The following is a 22,238-nucleotide window of genomic DNA, read 5'->3' as shown; positions in this document are numbered from 1 at the left end:
AAACACCACACTATTGTATTATCATACAAGTGGAAATACATAGGAATTATACAAAGACTTAGCTCTCACAGCTAGCCAGCTCTCAGTACAATCCTCACAGATGCTCATAGGCAATCTTGGCTTCTCTCCATCCTTCCTCTCTGCCCTCCAAGCTCCTATTTCCTTGTGTTGTTCCTTGTGGATGATTTCTTATTTACCAAGTGGAAAACCTCTCCAAAACTGCACAATCCTCAAGGGATAAATCCTTGACTGCATGCATGAGTTTTCTCTTTGAGAAAAAACATACAATTGATAGTACATTGTCCTTGACATTTATCTCAACTGGGTCTTTCTCATAATAGAGATGCATGAGTTTCTGATGAGGGAATCTTCAGTTAACTGGAGTAGCACTAGTTGAGTGCATGCATACATCAACTGACTGTTAACTCACTTTTAGTTCCTCAAATAGTTTGGCACTAATTTATCTGGACTTAACTCAATAAATTGATTTAACTAATTACAACTCAAATATAACTCAATCTTATCTCCTTAATTTAAGGGATAACTCTTGCATGACTTCAGAAAGACTTCTAACTTGAATTTCTCCAACTAATTAATTTGAAACAAATTAATTAATTATTTCCAAGTAGCTGTTAAGACTAAATTCGATTTTAATTCACAATTTAATTCAAGGAAAAATTAAATTGGAATATTCTTGTTGCCACATTTCAACACTCCCTCTCAACAAGAAATGGATTATTTTCCACCCCAATCCTGTCTCTATGGAACTCAAATTTACAGTTTGACAATGCCTTTGTCAAAATGTCAGCATCCTGCTTATCTATCGAAATATACAGTAGCAACATGATCCTCTCGAACTGTGAAAAGCCACGGGCAACAAATCTTACCTTATGCTTCTCCACACCACCATCAACAGCTTTCTTTACCTTGTAAAGCCAACGGGAACTCACCACTGACTTGTTCTCCAGTCTCAGAACCACGTCCCAAATACTGTTACGAACTATGGAGTCATACTCCTCCACCATAGCATCAACCCAAATCGGTTGATGCACTACTTGCTCAAAGGAAGATGGCTCGGTCTCAACACATTCCCCAGTAAGGGCCATGTATCCAGTGTACCTCTCAGGTGACCTCCTCTCTCTGCACTAAGAAGATGGTGCTCCCACATTCTCTCTTGCATCCTCCAACAATCTATCAACTTCTCTTGTGCACTTCCGACCATCTCTGGAAGACTCTGCTTGAGTGGCTGTCTCCACTCCTAGAACCTCTACATGCGGTGGCTTGGCATTAGTCTGAGGCTCCTCCACCTTAGGAACCAACAGTTCCTCCACAGCCTGTAGTTGGAACTCCCTCTCAAGGGAAACTCGCATGGCCTTCTGCTCATCAAACTTGAGATCTCTACAAACCACTGTCCTCCGACTGGTAGGCAAGTACACCCGATAGTTGTGAGGTGGATCAGTGTACCCCACAAATATCCTCAACTCTGTTGTCGGGTCAAGTTTCTTCCTTGCATCCTTTGTCACACAGAAATATACTGATAAGCAAAAGATCCTGAAGTGACACACATCTGGTCTCTTACGGGAGAAAGATTCCTCTGGTGTCTTCATCCGAAGTATGCAATGCAGGTTTCTATTCAGAAAATAGATCGTTGTGCTGCATGCCTTAGCCCACAAGTGAAGTGGTAGGCCTTGGTCATGTAGCATTTCCCGTGCTACCCCTACAATAGTTCTGTTCTTCCTCTTGGCAACCCCATTTTGCTATGGGTTATGAGGTGTCATCAACTCTCGTTTAATTCCTTCCGTTGCATAGAAGTCCTTAAACTCTTGAGAGACATATTCTCCACCGTTGTCACTTCTCAAGGCCTTGATCTTCTTCCCTGACTCTTTCTCGACCAGAATTTTGAACTCACAAAACTTTGTGAAGTTTTGGTCCTTCTTCTACATGAAATAAATCCAGAATTTACGAGAATAGTCATCAATGAAAATCACATAATACCTTTGCTTCGTTGTGGATGCCATCGAGAATGGTCTACACACATCAGTATGAACTCGCTCTAAGATAGCCTCTTCTCGATTGTCTCGATCATGAAAGGAAGACTTGGTGTACTTTCCCAAGGTACAACCTTTTCATGTGTCAACTTGCTCAGGTTTACTTTTGGGAAGTCCTGTAGATATCTATTGCATTATCTTCAAAGCCCCATGATGCAAATGGCTGAACTGCCTGTACCACAACTCACCAATATCTTGGCTTTGAATCAATTCTTCTTTCATACTCAATGTTGACAATCATCTACCTCTAGTTTATAGAGATTCTTCACCCGAATCCTAGTCCTCTTGGTTTGACCCATGGTTATGTGTCTTAGGAACACCTTTCCTTTACTGAAGACAACATCGTAGCCTTTGTCCTCCAACATTGCGACTGATACCAAGTTCTTCTTCAGTCCAGGCACATACATCACATCTGGCAAGGTGATAGGAGCTCCATGCTCCCTTTGAAAAGCAACCGTGCCCACTCCTGAAACACTATACCTTCCATCGTCACCTATCTCTATGGGTATCTTGAGGTCTTTCTCTTCGAAGGCACTGAATAAATTGTTATCGCCGGTCATGTGGAATGGGGCTCCACTTTCAAGATACTAGACACAACCCATCATCGATGACACCATGCATGCAATGAGGGTAAAGTCCATTTCGAACTGAGAGGCTAATGTATCACCTTCCGATCCTTTTGAGGATCCCTTCTTGGACTTCTTCGATGGGAAATTAGTCGCATAATGTCTCATCTTGTGACAATTAAAGCATCTTACTTTAGACATGTCACCCTTCTTCCCTCCATGAGAAGAATTCAATTTGGAATGGGAAGCCTTCCACTTCCCTTTCCTTGCCTTACTTGATAAGGCAATATTTTCTTCATCATCATTCTTGGATGAAGAACCATCTTGTGTTCTCCTCCTGATCTCCTCCTGCATAAGATCAGACCACAATCATTCCCAATCTGGCAGTTTCTCCCTTCCATTCACAGAATCCTGGTAGCTATTCCAACTCTTTGGAAGGCCAAGGAGAGAGAGGCTCACCATATCATCAGCGACAGTAGTTATTCCCACACTGCCAAGCTCATCTCTACAGGTGGTGAGCTTGTTCAGATATGTGGAAATAGTATCGCCCTTCTCCATCTTGATTCTTCGAAGCTTATCCTTGAGCGCCAATTCCCTCTGGTCGCTACTATTCTGGTAGAGGTCCTTCAATGTCTTCCTCATTGAAAATGGAGTATCCTTCCCATGGAGACTCAAGACAATATGGTCTCGAACTCCCTCAAGGATGATTCGTCTCACTTTCACCACACACTTCTTCCACTCAGCCAACTCTTGTGCATTAGTTGAAGCTGGCTTTGGGATTTCTTAATCAATGAATTCCTTCAAGCCATTATCTTCTAATACAACCTCTATTCTATCTTTCCATGCTATGTAATTCAAGCAACCTTCCAAGGCATACTCGAGTCTCAAGCCATAGAACGCCATTGGCCAACCTTGAAGTATGATATGAATTCGATTTGCACCTGCAACCCTGAACTTCAAACTTCAAATTCTCTTCCCAGTATATTGTTCACAGCTCTGATACCATGTATAATTCTCTACAAATCTAGCTCTGAGACCATGTAGAAAATCTGATGTAGGTTAACCCAACAATGCAATATAAATCAAAGCAGAATACTATAAACTACTTCTACTATCAATTTGCGGAAGCTTAATATAACCAGAAAGAAGAAGAATCAGTCACACAATACACATGAAAATGCTTTAGGGAAAGCCTCAGCTAAAAACCCCACACTATTGTATTATCATACATGTGGAAATACATAGGAATTATACAAAGCCTTAGATCTCACAGCTAGCTAGCTTTCAGTACAATCTTCACAGGTTCTCACAAGCAATCTTAGCTTCTCTCTAGCCTTCCTCTCTGCCCTCCAAGCTCCTATTTCCTTGTGTTGTTCCTTGTGGATGATTTCCTATTTACCAAGTGGAAAACCTCTCCAAAACTACGCAATCCTCAAGGGATAAATCCTTGACTGCATGCATGAGTTTTCTCTTTGAGAAAACACATACAACTGATAGTACATTGTCCTTGACATTTATCTCAACTGGGTCTTTCTTAGAATAGACGTGCATGAGTTTTTGATGAGGGAATCTTCAGTTAACTAAAGTAGCACTAGTTGAGTGCATGCATGCATCAATTGATTGTTAACTCACTTTTAGTTCCTCAAATAGTTTGGAACTAATTTTACTGGACTTAACTCAGTAAACTGAGTTAACTAATTACAACTCAAATATAACTCAATATTATCTCCTTAATTTAAGGGATAACTCTTGCATGACTTCAGAAATACTTCTAACCTGAATTCATCCAACTAATTAATTTGAAACAAATTAATTAATTATTTCCAAGTAGCTGTTAAGACTAAATTTGATTTTAATTCACAATTTAATTCAAGGACAAATTAAATTGGAATATTCTTGTTGCCACATTTCAACAACGAGAGTACTTGGCCCCTTCTTACCGTGGTTTGGGCACAACTCGGGAGTACTCTAAAATTTCTAATTTTGGCCAACTTTCTCTTATAGTTCTTTGATACTATGTTTCATCTCCAGCAAGTTGTGACTATCAGACAAAGTCTGATTTCTTGCTGATCTCGTAGAGTTTTGATTTTTTAGGAGTGTGTAGTTTTGGTTACTGAGAGGATATAAGAAAATCAGTTAATAATTTTATTTTTTAAATCTATATCATTCACCGTGGCTCCCACCAGGCCCCATCATCAATCTTGCCGACTGCAAGGTCTTTTCCAATTGAATCAAATTCTCCTTTTACACAAGGAATTTGATCTCTAGTTTCTAGTTTTGAATAATTACAAATTGACCTAGAGTTTACTCTGTCGGAGGACTCTTTCATTAAATTTTTCATACCCCTATATAATCCTCCACTAACAGATCCTCTTGGGCCTGTTTTGATCTAGGTATCACTTATTCCTACAATTCCTTCGCCTGTTTCCACTCCAAACATCCCAATTACTAATAGTGAGTCATGGTATTTTGTGGACACTTCCATTTCCATATGTCCCACATGTTTTAGTTTATATACCATTTTTTCGTTATCCCACTATCCAAACCATGTCTAATCCTCGAGCCTTAGCTATGCCAACTATGGGTAGCGGGTTGGAATTTTCCTCTTACCAAACCTTCTCCTTTTGTGTGAGCTCTTAGACCTTCAAATCATACCCCACTGAGTGTGGAAAGTTCGCTAACCTTCAATAATCCTTTCAGTTGGAATGCACTTCTAATTTCAACCCCACATCCACCACAGGGTGGGGGTCATGTTTGTGGTACTTATCTGATAGTTCGGTGCATTCCTTCACCCATAAAACCCACGATATAATGAGGTATTTCTTTGATCAATTATATTCCTATTGGTGGTTATCCTGCAAATGTTATTCCAATTATCATAAAATGTGGTAGTCCTATGGCTAACCCACCTTATGTGGCCAGTGGTGTCCTATATCCTAGGCATGTTGCATCTCCTTGGGGCCTTCCAACTCAACTGTCAATATCTGTTGAAGGAAACCTCTATTCAGAGGGTAACCAGTTTATTAGTAACATCCCTTGGGCTAAGGGCATGCCATATGTCCTAGCACTTTATACGACTCCACCTCCACCACAACGGAATTACTATTTTACCACACCCATGTACCCTTCTAGAAATCAGTCGATCGATGGACCCTCTAGTCCTTCAAGCCACCCTAGTTTACCCTAGTCATATTTTTTGGTGCCTACTCCATTACCATTTTTTTCTACTATTGAAATCTTAGATTTGAACAAGTTAACTAACAACCCCATCAACCACAACTTGTTGTGGCCTCCAACCCCACACAAAATTCCTGCTGACATTCTAAAGTTTTAAGGCAAGCAAGGAGATGACCCAATAACAAATGTCACTACATACCATCTTTGGTGTGTTTCCAATTCCATAATTGATGACAGTGTCTGGCTTAGGCTCTTCCAACGTACCTTAATTGGTAATTCTATGAAGAGATACATTGAGTTTCCACGTGCCTCTATTAACAAATTTAACTCCCTTGCCATGGAATTTCTTAAACATTTTCAGTTACCAATCCATTATGAAACCGAAATGGAATTACTAACTACTCTATGCCAGAATACTTCCACCCATATCTCTGATCATATCCATGAATGGAGAAGATGATGAAGGTTAGTGAAGGCATCCATTTTAAACTACCTACTTGTTGATTGGTTCTACAGGTCACTTTTACCTACCATCGTGAAGGATGTTTCCATGTCCAGAGCAGTCACTTAAGACTAGGTCATTAGACATTCCCAACATCTTGATATTATATATTCGTAATCGAGAATTATATATGACTTGATACCAAATTCTTTTGGAACTTTGAATGCTTCTAATACTTAGTAGCCTGATCCACATGCCGTAGGGCTCGTTGGTGCTAGAAATACAATTGTTGTCAACCAGTTAAGTGGGACATTTTCTCAGTTATTCATTACTGGGGCTCCCACTTCAAATACAATGATCCACCCTATTTCCCCTCCTACTGTTGCGATCATTTTAGTCTAATCTACAAAATCAACTAGCGGTAAGAAAAAAGAAAAATAAGAACAAATATGCTCCTTCTAAGAAGCCGCAAACTGGTCAAAACACCCCAACTTAGAAAGCTACTTGTGCTGCCAAATTTGATAAAGGAAAAGAGAAAGTGGTTAAGTGTACTTGTAAAATTTGTGTTGAGGACCATTTAACTTACAATTGTCCTCATTTATAGGAATGAGAAGATCTTCTTACTCAGAAATATTTCAGGACCCCTGTTGTCCTTAATATCCCTTTCCTGGCCTAGCGGTAGTAACACCTTATTGCAAACCCACCCCCACCCACGCAATGTGGGAACAGTGGTTCTCATCCCCCTCCTTCAAGAGCATGATCATTGATTGTCTATGAGTTTAAGGTAATTGACTTACAAAGCAGGCCAAGAATTATGTGACTCCTTTCCCTAACTCTCTAGACCCCTCGTCAAGCTCCACTCCACATCCATATAATGATTTACATATCGAGAGGCCCATTGTAGACCCTTTGAATTGTCCCCGAAAAGGGACACTTCATTGTACTTCGGAGAATTAATCTGCTCGTGCTGCAGAAAACTATAATATTGTAGAATACCTCACGCAGGCGCCTTGTGCCATTTCTACTCTCAAAGTTTTACAAAGTTGTCCTATACAACCGAAGGATTTGCTTACAACCATAGGGGAAGATGACCGTTAGGATTCTAGTTTAGTGGTATTTGGGATGGATAAAATTACACCTCGCCTTTCCCATCAACTTTCATTTCAAGTGTAAGTTCAAGAGAAGGGAAAATTCATACACCACGCCATCATTAACAAATGTGCTTCAACCTGTGTGAGGGCTACTTCTTGTTGGATCGCCTTGGGTTCTCATTTTATCCCCGTCATCGAATTCCCTGAAATATTTTGATGGCCACACCTTCACTCCTAAAGGATATCTAACTAGATTCCCCATCACTCTTGGAGGAAAAATTGTACCCATTTATATTGAGGTTGTATATCGTTTGCTCGACTATAATATTTTTCTTGACTGCAGCTAGACTTAATAAACATAGGCCATTGTCTCATCGGTATTTAGGGTTATCTCCTTCCTTCCTCAGGGAAATATTATCACTTTAGTTCAGCTTTTCTTCTTTACCCCTAAGTTTCAACCATTAGCATCCAACAATGTTCCTCTAGTGGGTGGCTCTCTTAACACGATTTTCAGCGTCAATACCAGTCTCTTGAAGGCATCCTCACTTTTAGGGTGGTTCCCTCTTCTGCCACCTGAGGTTCCTCTGAATGTTTCAATGGTATTCACTATTTTTTATGGCCTTACCAATCCTTGGATCCTCTTGACCCCTTCTACCATTAATTCTTTTGGAGACCAGATTCCCCTCTCACCTGTCGTGTTAGCAGATCAAGCTATCTACATGACATCTGATTCTCTATATTCATTGGTTCAAACCAATGGTACCACCAACTCTCCCATTGTGCCTCCCTCTATTGACTTCCTTAACGATGTACTTCCTTCTGACGAGGCTATCATGGAAGTCATGTCTTTCGATGAACTGCCTTGGGATGAATTTCACCATCGTGCCTTGGTGTCTCTCCAAACTGGCGTGGGCACTTATCCTTTACAAATATTGTCTATCGATTGCCTTGACATTGTACCTTCCCATTTTACAACCATCCATGAGATCGATGCAGAAGGAAATTGAGAGAAAGTGATGTTTATCGATATCTAAATCAAGGCAGTTGTCATGGAAAACATATAGATTGGCACAAACTACATTCCCAAGGAGATCGCTAGCTTCACTAGTCTCTTCAAAGCGTTTTGCGACATTTTTTCTTGGGCTTAGAAGGGAATGCCTAACATAGAAAATTCTATTGTCAAACATGAGATAAATACTTATATTGGAGCCAAACCCATTCAACAACGACTTTGACTAGTCCACCCTCAGAAATATGCTAGTATCAAGGTAGAAATTCAAAAACTTCTCAAGGCTAGTTTCATCTACCCCATGAAATTGATAGAATGGGTGTCTAACTTAGTCCCCATAAATAAGAAGCATGGAACCATCTATATATGCGTTGATTATCACAATTTGAATATCACTTCTCCCAAAGATAACTATCCAACACCTTGCATCGACTAAGTTATCAATGAATGCACTAGTTGTAATGGTTTTTCCTTTATGGACAATTTCTTGGACTACAACCAAATCACTATCAGGCCAGCCAATCAATACAAGGTTTCCTTTATCTGTCCTTGGGGTATGCTTTCTTATCGCAAGCTTCCCTTTGGTCTTAAAAATGTGGGAGCAAATTTTGAGATGGCTATGGACTATCCCTTCCTTGATATCAATCACATTATGCGGACCTATTTGGATGACCTCCTTAATCATTCAAAGCATTGTTCTGATCACCTAGCTCACCTTCGAGCATTTTTTCTTAGGTGTTGATTTTATCACATCAAACTAAATCCTCATAAGTGTGTTTTATTCGTTGAGTTCAGCTAACTCCTTGGTTTCATAATTTCAAAACACGGGATTCAAGTTGATCCCACTAAAGTCATGGCAATCCTAGAATTCCCCCCCTCCACAATCCATCCTTTAGCTCCAATGTTTTCAAGGGAAGGAAAAATTTTGATGACATTTTGTCGTTAACTATGGAGAAATTACAAAGGGTTTTATTCACTTATTAAAGAAAGGAATTCCCTTCTCATGGGATGATTAGGCTCAAAGCTCATTTGATGCCTAGAAAAAGGCTTTGAATTATGCACCATTATTGAGTCATTCTGATTACACACATGCTTTTCATTATATCTTGTGGCATCACCATCCTCGATGGGTATGGTGCTTTTTCAAGAACATGACACTTATAGCGAGCATGTGATTTACTGCCTTTCCAAAGAACTTATTGGGCTTGATCTTAGATACTCACATGTGGAGAATCTTTCACTGGTATTATTATTTTCTATTAGTTCAATCTGTCACTAAATACTCTTACTCCATGTAACTTTCATTTCTTTAGAGAACCCTATCAGACACATCCTATGTTGTCAAATCACTTGAGGAAAGTATTCTAAGTGGATTGCTATTATAGGAGCTTCCTCGATTCAATTTAGATGACATAGACCATGATCCCATTCCAGATGAATTTTTCTATCTATTCGACTCTTCTTACATGTGGTATGGAGATATCGTTGTGTATCTTCAAACCAAATGTTTCTGCCCTAATATATTAGAGGGAAATCATCGTTGTATTCACCACCATGTGAAGCATTACTTAGTTCTTAACAATATTTTTTATTAGCGTGGTGTTGATTATGTTCTTTGGCGATGTCTCACTCATGTTGAAGTGGAACATGATATAAATGACTACCATGATGGGGCATGTGACGGTCATCTTTCATTTATTGATACTACCCAAAAAATCTTGTGTGCTAGATACTATTAGCCATCTCTTTTCAAAGAAAATATTACTATAGTCAAGCAGTGTCATCCTTGCCAAATCTTTACCAAGAAAATGTGCACACCCCCTAACCCTCTTCACCTGGTAGTTATTGTTGGTCCATTTGCAAAATGGGGAATTGACTTCATCACTTGCAATCCATGGACCCATGAAGCCCAAATGTTAGTGTTATTCTATATTTTGGCCATCTTTTTAGGTATATTTTTTGGGATAATTTTATCTAAAATCCAACAAATATTTTTTGGAATTGCAAGTTTAACATGTGTAGTCTACACAATACAAGTTCCCACGGTGATTTTAAAGGATTTTTATCTATTTAATTATTCATAAATGTGATTAAGGGATCATATCTCTTAAGATGAACAACGTTTTTAATGTTTCGACTCTAAAATAGGTTTGCAACTCAAGTGATTTGATTCGTCTTGGCCCTTGATAGAGTCATGGTTAAGATGGATTTACAGTGGTCTCTATCTAAAGTTGATATAAAATTATGTTACTTAATATAGACATCAAAATATTTTATTTATGGCAAAGAAAGAGAATAAAATATGTGTACATCTCCTTCATACTAGGTTGTAATATCAACAACGAACTATTAGAATAGATTAAGAGTGAGATTATTAATGCTTTATGTTTTTAATTAAAACTAACCAAATATGGTATTCATTTACTTTTATTATGGTCGACATTGTCTTGTTATTTAGAGAATATTTTATCTTTATTTAAAAAGACAGGTTGAAAATGGAAAAAAACTACAAATCTCTCTCATATTTGACTATAAAATGTATCTATAAGTGCAATAAGATTTATTTTTTTATTTGCTCTATGTAATGTATATTGTGTTGGTGCTCCTTGTGTAGAAACGTCAAGGAATCAGTCGCTCATATTTTTATCTCCTAGTTATACACTCCACATATCTGGAAAATTATAAAATATAACTTCAACCCTTCGTCTTCTTCATGTCATAAAGTATCCATGCGAAATTACGTCAGTTACTTCTTATTGAACTTTGTCACCAGTTATGATACATCCTATCTAGTGGGCAAGAAATTCGACAATATTTCAAGATGATATTATCCTGGCCACGGTTGTAATGGTTACCATCAATTTCACTACTAGTGCATACAAGGTGGAAGCCAACATAAGAAGCCAGGAATTTGAAGAATGCATCCTTTGAAAGAAAATACTCCATGGGTATTTTTTGACAGTGGGAGTTAGGGACATCCACTGATTTTCATGGATGGTGCTTTAAGGAGGGGGACGAACAACAAATTTGAGTTCTCATTTCTTTGGGAATTATTGTTCCAAAATTACTTTGAACTAAAAAAAATACAGACATTTGGAAACACACAATTTGTAGTTAATTGGATGCATGATAAGGTAAGTATCATCTTCTCACCTCTATCATATCATTCAAGAAATTGGAGTTGAAGCAAACAAACATATCTTGAGAGATCAACATTGATGGAGATCCCTTTTGAGAGGAAGATTTACAACTTTGACTGGGAAGATTGGAAATTATTGAGTTTTTGGTCAACTAGGCTCTTCGAAGGAATAGTCATACAATTTCAAGTTTAAAAAAGGATGGTTCCTTGCTTTTATTTCACATAAACCTTAATGATAGTAGCATGTCTTTTGTGAAGATACCTCAGGTCTATAAAAAATGATGGTTCCTTGCTTTTATTTCACATAAACCTTAATGATAGTAGCATGTCTTTTGTGAAGATACCTCAAGTCTATATGTCACATGAAGGAAGACAAGGAAAAGAATGCCTTCAAATTATGTATTTTATATATCACTAAAATTGTATCTTTTTTAACAAACCCATTAGTTTTCACAATGTATATTTTCACTATCAAAATATGAATTATATAGTTGGCTCTTCGAAGGAATAGTCATACAATTTCAAGTTTAAAAAATGATGGTTTCTTGCTTTTATTTCACATAAGCCTTAATGATAGTAGCATGCCTTTTGTGAAGATACCTCAGGTCTATATGTCACATGAAGGAAGACAAGGAAAACAACGCCTTTAAATTATGTCTTTTATATATTATTAAAATTGTATCTTTTTTAACAGACTCAGTAGTTTTCACAATGTATATTTTCACTTATCTATATATATAAATATGTATATAAAACAATAGAGCCAAATATTTTATTTATGAATTTTATGGTTCACATTAAAATATCTTTTACTATTAATATTTTTAAATACAATATATTTATTTTCTATTGAATTACACATCTTTTTTTGCTATCAAGTATTTTTTAATTGTTGTTAACCATTATAATTATAATTATATATAGTAAAACATTTTTAAAATATAAGAATTTAACATACAGAAGGGAAAATATAAAATCTTTTTTACTTTAAATTATTTAATTTTTTAAAATGTTTTTATAAAAATATTTTATTTTATATGAATGTAGATATATCCATCTTCTTCATATTCATATTTGCTTTTATATTTAATTATAACATATATTGTCAATTAAAATTATGAAAATTATATTCCAAAATAAACATTTTTATTCATGTAATTAATTTTGTTTATAAACAATAATAATTTTAAATTTTAGAAAATATTGTTAATTAAAATTTTAAAAGTTTAAATAGATATATTTATTTGTGGAATTAATGTATCTCTCTCATATTCATTTTTGTTTATAATTATTGCAAATATTTTTAATTAAAATTTTGAAAGCTTTATTAAAAAATAGACCTGCTTATTTGTGTAATTAATTATGTTTATAATCAATAATAATTTTTAATTATAGTAAATATCGTCAACTAAAATTTTGGAATCCCTATTCCAAAATAGACATGTCTATGCATGTTATTAATTCATCTCCTTTGTATTCACTTTTGTTTTTTATTATAGGAGATATTTTCAACTAAAATTGGGAATTTCAAAAGAGACATACCTATTCATGTAATTAATTTTGTTTATAATCATTAATATTTTTTAATTATAGCAAATTTTGCTAATTAAAATTGTGGAAGTCTTATTCCAAAATAAACATGTCTATTTGTGTAATTAATTCATCCCTTTCATCACATATTTTCAATTAAAAATCTGAAAGCTCTATTCCAAAATAAAGATGCTTATTAATGTAATTAATTCTGCTTATAATCAGTAATATTTTTTTATTGTAGCAAATTTCCTAATTAAAATCAATAACAATTTAAAATACAATTATAATTTAGTTAATTTTAATATTTTTTTTTTAAATATCATGAAATAAATATTATAATTATATTATAAAATGTTTATTAATCATTATGTATATTATCATTATATATTCACTAAATATATACTTATTTTTACAATAAACATGCTTATTTATGTAATTAATTCATCTTTTCAATATTCATTTTTATTTTAAAGTTTAGGATACATTTTCAATTAAAATTCTGAAAATTCTATTCGAAACTAGAGATGTCTATTTGTGTAATTAATTATGTTTATAATCAATAATAATGTTTTATTGTAACAAATATTCTCAATTAAAATCAATAATAATTTAAAATACAACTATAATAATTTTTATTGCAGCAAATATTCTAGATTAAAATCAATAATAAGTTAAAGTACAATGATAATTTAGTTAACTTTGATGATTTTTAAAATCTTGCAATATAAGATGTACCATGAAATAAATATTTTAATATCTATTATAAATTATTTATTAATCATTTAATTTATATAACTAATTAATTTACTTATCTTTATATATTTCAAATCTATAGTTTTTTACAAAGTGGGAAAACTTATTATAACTCAGTTGTCAAACCAACAATGAAAACCATCATCTCATCATAGTTATTCAAAGAAATCACCGAATATTGCTACATTATGATTAAACCTACGTGGATGAGGATTGAAAGAGACAATATTTGATCATTCAAAATTATCAACCACTCATGGACAAATAATTATCAACCTCAAAAATATCAAAAGTATCAACCACTCACAGACAAAAATTTGTCAACCAAAAAAATATCAGAAGTGTCAGCCACTCATGGAAAAAATATCAAAAGTATCACCCACTCATAGACAAAAATTTATCAACTTTAAAAATATCAAAATTAAATATCAAAATTATCAGCCACTCATTGACAAAAATTTATTACCCTCCAAAATATGAAAATTGTTGAAGTCCTATTCAAAATAAACATGCCTATTTGTGTAATTAATTCATCCCTTTCATCACATATTTTCAATTAAAAATCTGAAAGCTCTATTCCAAAATAAAGATGCTTATTAATGTAATTAATTCTGCTTATAATCACTAATATTTTTTTTTTTTTTATTGTAGCAAATATTCTTAATTAAAATCAATAACAATTTAAAATACAATTATAATTTAGTTAATTTTAATAATTTTTAAATATCATAAAATAAATATTATAATTATATTATAAAATGTTTATTAATCATTATGTATATTATCGTTATATATTCACCAAATCTATACTTATTTTTACAATAAACATGTTTATTTATGTAATTAATTCATCTTTTTAATATTCATTTTTATTTTAAAGTCTAGCATACATTTTCAATTAAAATTCTGAAAATTCTATTCGAAAATAGAGATGTCTATTTGTGTAATTAATTATGTTTATAATCAATAATAATGTTTTATTGTAACAAATATTCTCAATTAAAATCAATAATAATTTAAAATACAATTATAATAATTTTTATTGTAGCAAATATTCTAGATTAAAATCAATAATAAGTTAAAATACAATGATAATTTAGTTAACTTTGATGATTTTTAAAATCTTGCAATAAGATGTACCATGAAATAAATATTTTAATATCTATTATAAATTATTTATTAATCATTTAATTTATATAACTAATTAATTTACTTATCTTTATATATTTCAAATCTATAGTTTTTTACAAAGTGAGAAAACTTATTATAACTGAGTTGTCAAACCAACAATGAAAACAATCATCTGATCATAGTTATTCAAAGAAATCACCAAATCTTGAGCTACATTATGATTAAACCTACCTGGATGAGGATTGAAAGAGACCATATTTGATCATTCAAAATTATAAGCCACTCATGGACAAATAATTATCAACCTCAAAAATATCAAAAGTATCAACCACTCATGGACAAAAATTTGTCAACCAAAAAAATATCAAAAGTCTCAGCCACTCATGGACAAAATATCAAAAGTATCACCCACTCATAGACAAAAATTTATCAACTTTAAAAATATCAAAATTATCAGCCACTCATCGACAAAAATTTATTACCCTCAAAAATATGAAAATTGTGGAAGTCCTATTCAAAATAAACATGCCTATTTGTGTAATGAATTCATCCCTTTCATCACATATTTTCAATTAAAAATCTTAAAGAATATGAAAATTGTGGAAGTCCTATTCAAAATAAACACCCCTATTTGTGTAATTAATTCATCCCTTTCATCACATATTTTCAATTAAAAATCTTAAAGCTCTATTTCAAAATAAAGATGCTTATTAATGTAATTAATTCTGCTTATAATCACTAATAATTTTTTTATTGTAGCGAATATTCTTAATTAAAATCAATAACAATTTAAAATACAATTATAATATAGTTAATTTTAATATTTTTTTAAAATATCATAAAATAAAGATTATAATTATATTATAAAATGTTTATTAATCATTATGTAGATTATCATTATATATTCACCAAATCTCTACTTATTTTTACAATTAACATGTTTATTTATGTAATTAATTCATTTTTATTTTAAAGTCTATCATACATTTTCAATTAAAATTCTGAAAATTTTATTCGAAAATAGAGATGTCTATTTGTGTAATTAATTATGTTTATAATCAATAATAATGTTTTATTGTAACAAATATTCTCAATTAAAATCAATAATAATTTAAAATACAATTATAATAATTTTTATTGTAGCAAATATTCTAGATTAAAATCAATAATAAGTTAAAATACAATGATAATTTAGTTAACTTTGATGATTTTTAAAATCTTGCAATATAAGATGTACCATGAAATAAATATTTTAATATCTATTATAAATTATTTATTAATCATTTAATTTATATAACTAATTAATTTACTTATCTTTATATATTTCAAATCTATAGTTTTTTACAAAGTGGGAAAACTTATTATAACTCAATTGTCAAACCAACAATGAAAACAATCATCTGATCATAGTTATTCAAAGAAATCACCAAATCTTGAGCTACATTATGATTAAACCTACCTAGATGAGGATTGAAAGAGACAATATTTGATCATTCAAAATTATCAGCCACTCATGGACAAATAATTATCAACCTCAAAAATATCAAAAATATCAACCACTCATGGACAAAAATTTGTCAACAAAAAAAAATCAGAATTCTCAGCCTCTCATGGACAAAATATCAACTTTAAAAATATCAAAATTATTAGCCACTCATTGACAAAAATTTATTACCCTCAAAAATATGAAAATTATGGAAGTCTTATTCAAAATAAACATGCCTATTTGTGTAATTAATTCATCCCTTTCATCACATATTTTCAATTAAAAATCTGAAAGCTCTATTCCAAAATAAAGATGCTTATTAATGTAATTAATTCTACTTATAATCACTAATAATTTTTTTTATTGTAGCAAATATTCTTAATTAAAATCAATAACAATTTAAAATACAATTATAATTTAGTTAATTTTAATATTTTTTTAAATATCATAAAATAAATATTATAATTATATTATAAAATGTTTATTAGTCATTATGTATATTATCATTATATATTGGAAAATAGAAATGTCTATTTGTGTAATTAATTATGCTTATAACCAATAATAATGTTTTATTGTAACAAATATTCTCAATTAAAATCAATAATAATTTAAAATACAATTATAATCATTTTTATTTAGCAAATATTCTATATTAAAATCAATAATAAGTTAAAATACAATGATAATTTAGTTAACTGTGATGATTTTTAAAATTTTGATGTACCATGAAATAAATATTTTAATATTTATTATAAATTATTTATCAGCCACTCACTGACAAAAATTTATCAACCACATGTCGCAATGATCTATACTGCTTCAACACGGCACTCCAAAATCCGCTTACCTTTCAACCAGACGGTTCTGAAATTCTTTCAAGTTTTCCGGAGATTGATCCAACATGGTCTGTAATTACAGACGGGAAATGATTCGCTTCACATTCACTGCAAATTCCCATTTCTGTGGCTCCTTAATGCTCTTTATACTAACATTGCCATTAGTTTTCGATTTCATACACTCAATACCTCCGTCGGATATTTATAATCTTCTCCACCCATACCATTGCAGTAACGATAGTATCACGAATGGAAGTGCTCAGCAAAGGAACTTGAACGTGGTTATGAATTCAGTGCTTGACAATGTTAACAAGACGGGCTTCAGTCATTCAATTCATGGACAGAACAGAGATGAGATTTATGGCGATGCTCAGTGCAGGAGAGATCTGAATGCCTCTGCTTGTCGGGGATGCGTTTCAAAGGCTATAGAGCATTTACGTGTATGTACTGGAAGTCTCAGTTACGCAAGCATTTATCTCAGTGCATGCATGTTCAGATATGCCACTCACGACTTTTATTCAAAATTAAATGTATCGGATGCATCCCGCGCTATCTTTACATTGTGCAACAACATTACAATAAACGGCACAGAGGCAAGGGGTGTCACGGAATGGAAAATTATTTCTGTTTTGGAGAGGCTTATCGAGAAAGCTGGGTCCAGTAAGTTGGGTTACAGTACACTAAATGATTATGGGGTTTATTCTCTGGCTGATTGTAGCAGGACATCTACTATGAGCGAATGTAGTCAGTGCCTAAACAATATGTACAATCATTTCGGCTACTGTCCAGCTGGTACTAGCCAAGGATTCGTCTTCTTCGATGACTGCATAATTTGCTATGACAGCCACAAGTTTTACGGTGATGGTGTGCCTCTGCCCTCACCCCTAAAGGGAAGTGAAAGTACAAGTGGTAATATTTTCATACATATTTATATTACCTTTGCAGATTAGTTTAATACATATTTAATATTACCTTTGCAGATTAGTTTAGTGATGCCAATTATTGTTAGCTGCAGCAAAACGTCACGCCAAAGTGTTGGGATTGAGCATTGGTGCTGCGGTTGTTGTGGTGGTCCTGCTTGGGTTGGTTGTATTTTGGAAAAGGAAAGTCACTAATCCCAGCAATAGGAAACAGCTTCCAGGTAAGATGAATTTCTTGAAAAAATAAAAATGAAAATCCAAATAATGAAAAATCAATCTCTTTTACCCGATGTTGAAGTAAGCATTTTTCGAATTAGAAATATACTCTAGAGCCTATAGTGATGTGTGTTTTAAATATTACTCCCTCATGAAATCCTTCTCTACAAACATTTGAGAAAAAATGAGAAAATTCAGTAAAGATGAATATACATCATTTTATTTTATTTTTATTTTTCCTCCAACCTTTTTTTTCATTAAAATAAAAAAGAGAGTACAATATCATGGGTCTACTTAGTAACTTTCTTTTGTTACATTTGACGATATACCTATTTGGACATATCGAGTAAAAATGCCAATCTATGCCACCTTATCAGTAAAAATGCCAATCTATGCCACCTTTTCATCTTCTATGATAGAAGTAAAAGATCCATGTTGTTTAAAAAGAAACCAATTTGTTACATTTAGTATTTTCATTATTGTTCACCCCAAAATTAAAATAGGGCCCTCGTGGGCTTACCAAAAAAAAAAAAACAATTTTCTCTACTAAGAGTATATAATGCTACCAACTTTAATCATGACATCTTGTTCAAAAACTGTGAAGTAGATCTTACCAAGCTCCTTGGAAATATCTCGTTTGGATAGTAGATTTGTAGTAAGATTTTTCTCCCTGTAAATATGACCAAATTGAATGTGTTGGAAATTACTTACAATTCATCTAGTTTGATAAAATGGGTGGATTAAATCGATTACAATCCTTTACCCAATCAATGATGCCCTTAGTATCACAAAAAACCTGTAATCTTTCCAACCCCAACCACTTTGCAGTAATAAGTACACCCCACAACGCGATAATCTCTTTGTTATTAGTGTCAAATCCTCCCTCCCACCACGAGTGGTAAAAGTTACCTGGATGAATTGCTATAAAATCTCCACATCTACATGTTCTCTCTATGCATGCCCCATCAAAGTATCCCACTGGAAGTCCTTCCATATGTCTTTATACTTGTTTTGTCTTCTTTTTGTGCACATCTTTGTCAAACCTATCTCACTAAAATATGACACAACCTTGATCACATCAGAACAGACCGTAGCCATTTTTTTCTAAAAAAATTAGTGCATTCCTACTGCACCAAATGGTCCAAATGATGTAGGATGGAAGCGAGCGATTTGTTTTTTGACATGGTGTAATTTTAAGGGCATCTAGAACCTCGCCCCAAATTGCCATAGCATAAGGTAAACATAGGAACAAATGATCCATGTTTTCAAGCCCCCTTAAGAATGTATGGCAGATGTTAGTACCTACAAATCCCTGGTGCTAAAGGTTCCTCCAGGTTAGCACACGGTCATGTGAAGCCAACCAACTGAAACACTTGAGCTTGTATGGCAACTCCCATTTCCATGCATCCTGGAACCATCTGAAGTGGTTGCATTCCTCTTCTAACATAGGCATTCTGTAATAAATTTCCTTGACCAGTGGTTGTCCTTTTCTTATCAGACCGTCTCAAACAATATAGTCTTCTTTGTTAGTGATTGTAATGCCAACAAAACATAATTGAGAAAGGTAATACTCCCATTCCTCAACGTAAGCTCCTTGTAACTCCATCTCCTTCGTTGATGTCCAACACTACAAATTGATGTTATTATAGTGAATATAGTAGATCTAGTGAAGGAGGTATATGTCTTTGTCGTGGATAAAGTAGAGCATATGATATGATAAGGTGTGGTTCCCAATTAATCCCTTCAATGCATCTAAGACAATCTCAATCTTTGTACCATCACCAACGTCCCAACGAATGATACCCATCAACCATTGCAGGTTTTTCATCATGCTACACCAGATAAAGGACACACTTGTTTTCATTCTCACACCAATCCTGATCCATGAAGAGAACGATTGGTCATACATGTATTTTTCTCTAATTATGAGAGACCATAGGCCGGTTCTAGACATAGCCCTCCACATGTTTTTGACAATCATCGACTTGTTAAAATTATAAGGATATATGATCCCCCAACCACCCTCCTCAATTTGCCTGGACAACACTGTCCATCTAACCAAGTGAATCTTCCCCATATGATTGCTACCTGCCCACAAGAATCTGGCCATAATCAATTCTAGCCTATGTATAATTTCCCTTGGTAACATGAATAGTTGCATCCAATACTCCAATTTTTTTTGCAACACCAACTTCATCAGAATCAGTCGACCTCCCTACATCGATAACCATATATGCTACCACCAAGCCAATTTTTTGTCAAACCTGTCAATCAACTAGTCCCAATCCTTAATATAGTACTTGTTAGGTTTAAGTCTGAAACCTAGGTAGACAAGACCAGTGTCAAAATGTTGGGATGTAATATCAAAGATTTTACAAATGTCCCTGATCTCTCAGTCCTTCCTTTCACCATAAACCAAAATAGACTTAATTTTTCTCATGTATATACTTGTTGCCTCTCCAAAAGTGTTAATGCTCTTATGTATATGAGACCATTCTTCAAGAATTTTCACACCACCAAATAATAAGTCATCCACAAACATCAGATGTGTAACAACAATATGTCTGGTTACACATACCCCAATATCCCTCGCATCTCCCAATTTGTGACTCATACAATCTATAACGAGGAGAAAGACAAGAGGAAACGATGCACACCTCTGTCACAAACCCATATATGCCCTGAAAAATTGAGTAGGTAATCAATTAATAATCACTGCAAAATTAGCAGTATTGATGCATGTTATTATCCATTTAATGTTATTAGGGGGCATACCAATTTTGATCAAAACCAAATTCAGTAACTCCCAATCCACACAGCCATAGGCTTTGCTCAAATCAACTTTAAGAAGACATGCCTTTAATTTCTGATATTTCATAGAATGTAGGACCTCCTATGCAATGGCAATGGCATCCTGTATTTGCATGCCCTCCAGGAAACTGGATTGTTCAGGGGTGATGTGCCTCGATAGAACTGGTTTGAGTTTACAAACACTTAATTTAGAAGTCATGTTATAAGCAGAGTTATTGAGGGAAATGGGTTGATAGTCTACAAAGGTCCTTGGTTTCTCCCTTTTGTATATCAAAGAAATGAAAGTGGCATTAATGGCCTTAGAAATGAATTCTCGTGTCCTAGATTCTTCAACAACCGCGAGAAGGCCCAGAACCATTAGGTCTATCAAAGGAAGAAATAATTCCATCCCCCAACCATCTGGGTCGGGGCTCTTCTCCTTCACACAGACCTTAAGTACCACTAAACAATGTAAACTTTAAAACGGGAACTCATACTATTACCCGTTTTGTAGAGATAACAAAAAAGTGACCCGATTTTGAAAAGTGGTGATGCAGAACACACGTGTTTTTTAGAGCATAGTTTTTGGCACTATAAATTTTGTTATGTACATTGTATTTTATAATGGTAGTGTTTTTGATGCTGATTTTAAAAAGTGGTAATTCTACATGAGGCCCTTTTTTTAAAAGGCCTTTTTTTATTTTTTTATTTTCTAATGTATGAAATGTAAATAATTATTTTGTAAATTTAATAATTTTTGAAGTGGTTGTTTTCTTCATATTTTCTTGTTTTTATTTTAATTTTAATTTTTTTGTAGTGAGGTTTTTATTGTTTTGCATTTTTAAATTAGAAGGTCGATATTTTGAATTTTCAATATTCTACATATTTAAACATCCTTAATTAAATTTTCAATCCACATGAAATAATTGTTTCTAAAAAACAATATTTTTTAACAATGGACATAAAAATAACCATTTTTAACATAAATATAACTAAAAAACTACATGCTTTGATAATTTTTTGCTAGAATTGACATGTCGAAATCACAATTTTTATACGAAAATTTTAACAAAAAATGGTTAAATAATAGTTTTTTTA

At 33.4% G+C, this 22,238-nt stretch overlaps 1 protein-coding gene across 1 annotated transcript in view; it reads left to right on the top strand.

The window, feature by feature from the left end:
- The first annotated feature begins 17,239 nt into the window (after positions 1-17,239).
- The window catches only part of LOC149206413 (cysteine-rich receptor-like protein kinase 1), a 79,023-nt gene continuing 74,024 nt past the window's right edge, over positions 17,240-22,238 (top strand). Inside the window, exons 1-2 of the mRNA XM_089393717.1 lie at positions 17,240-18,123; positions 18,230-18,355. Coding sequence (XP_089249843.1) covers positions 17,280-18,123; positions 18,230-18,355 — 970 coding nt within the window. The 5' untranslated portion in view covers positions 17,240-17,279. The remainder of the gene's footprint in view (positions 18,124-18,229; positions 18,356-22,238) is intronic.

This window comes from Pinus tabuliformis, chromosome 1_2 (assembly GCF_031772625.1).
Source record: "Pinus tabuliformis cultivar Carrire ecotype Pingquan chromosome 1_2, CPIR1, whole genome shotgun sequence".
Classification (NCBI taxonomy): Eukaryota; Viridiplantae; Streptophyta; class Pinopsida; order Pinales; family Pinaceae; genus Pinus; species Pinus tabuliformis.
The sequence above is the reverse complement of the archived record's forward strand: the minus strand, read 5'-3'. Positions and strand labels throughout refer to the sequence as shown.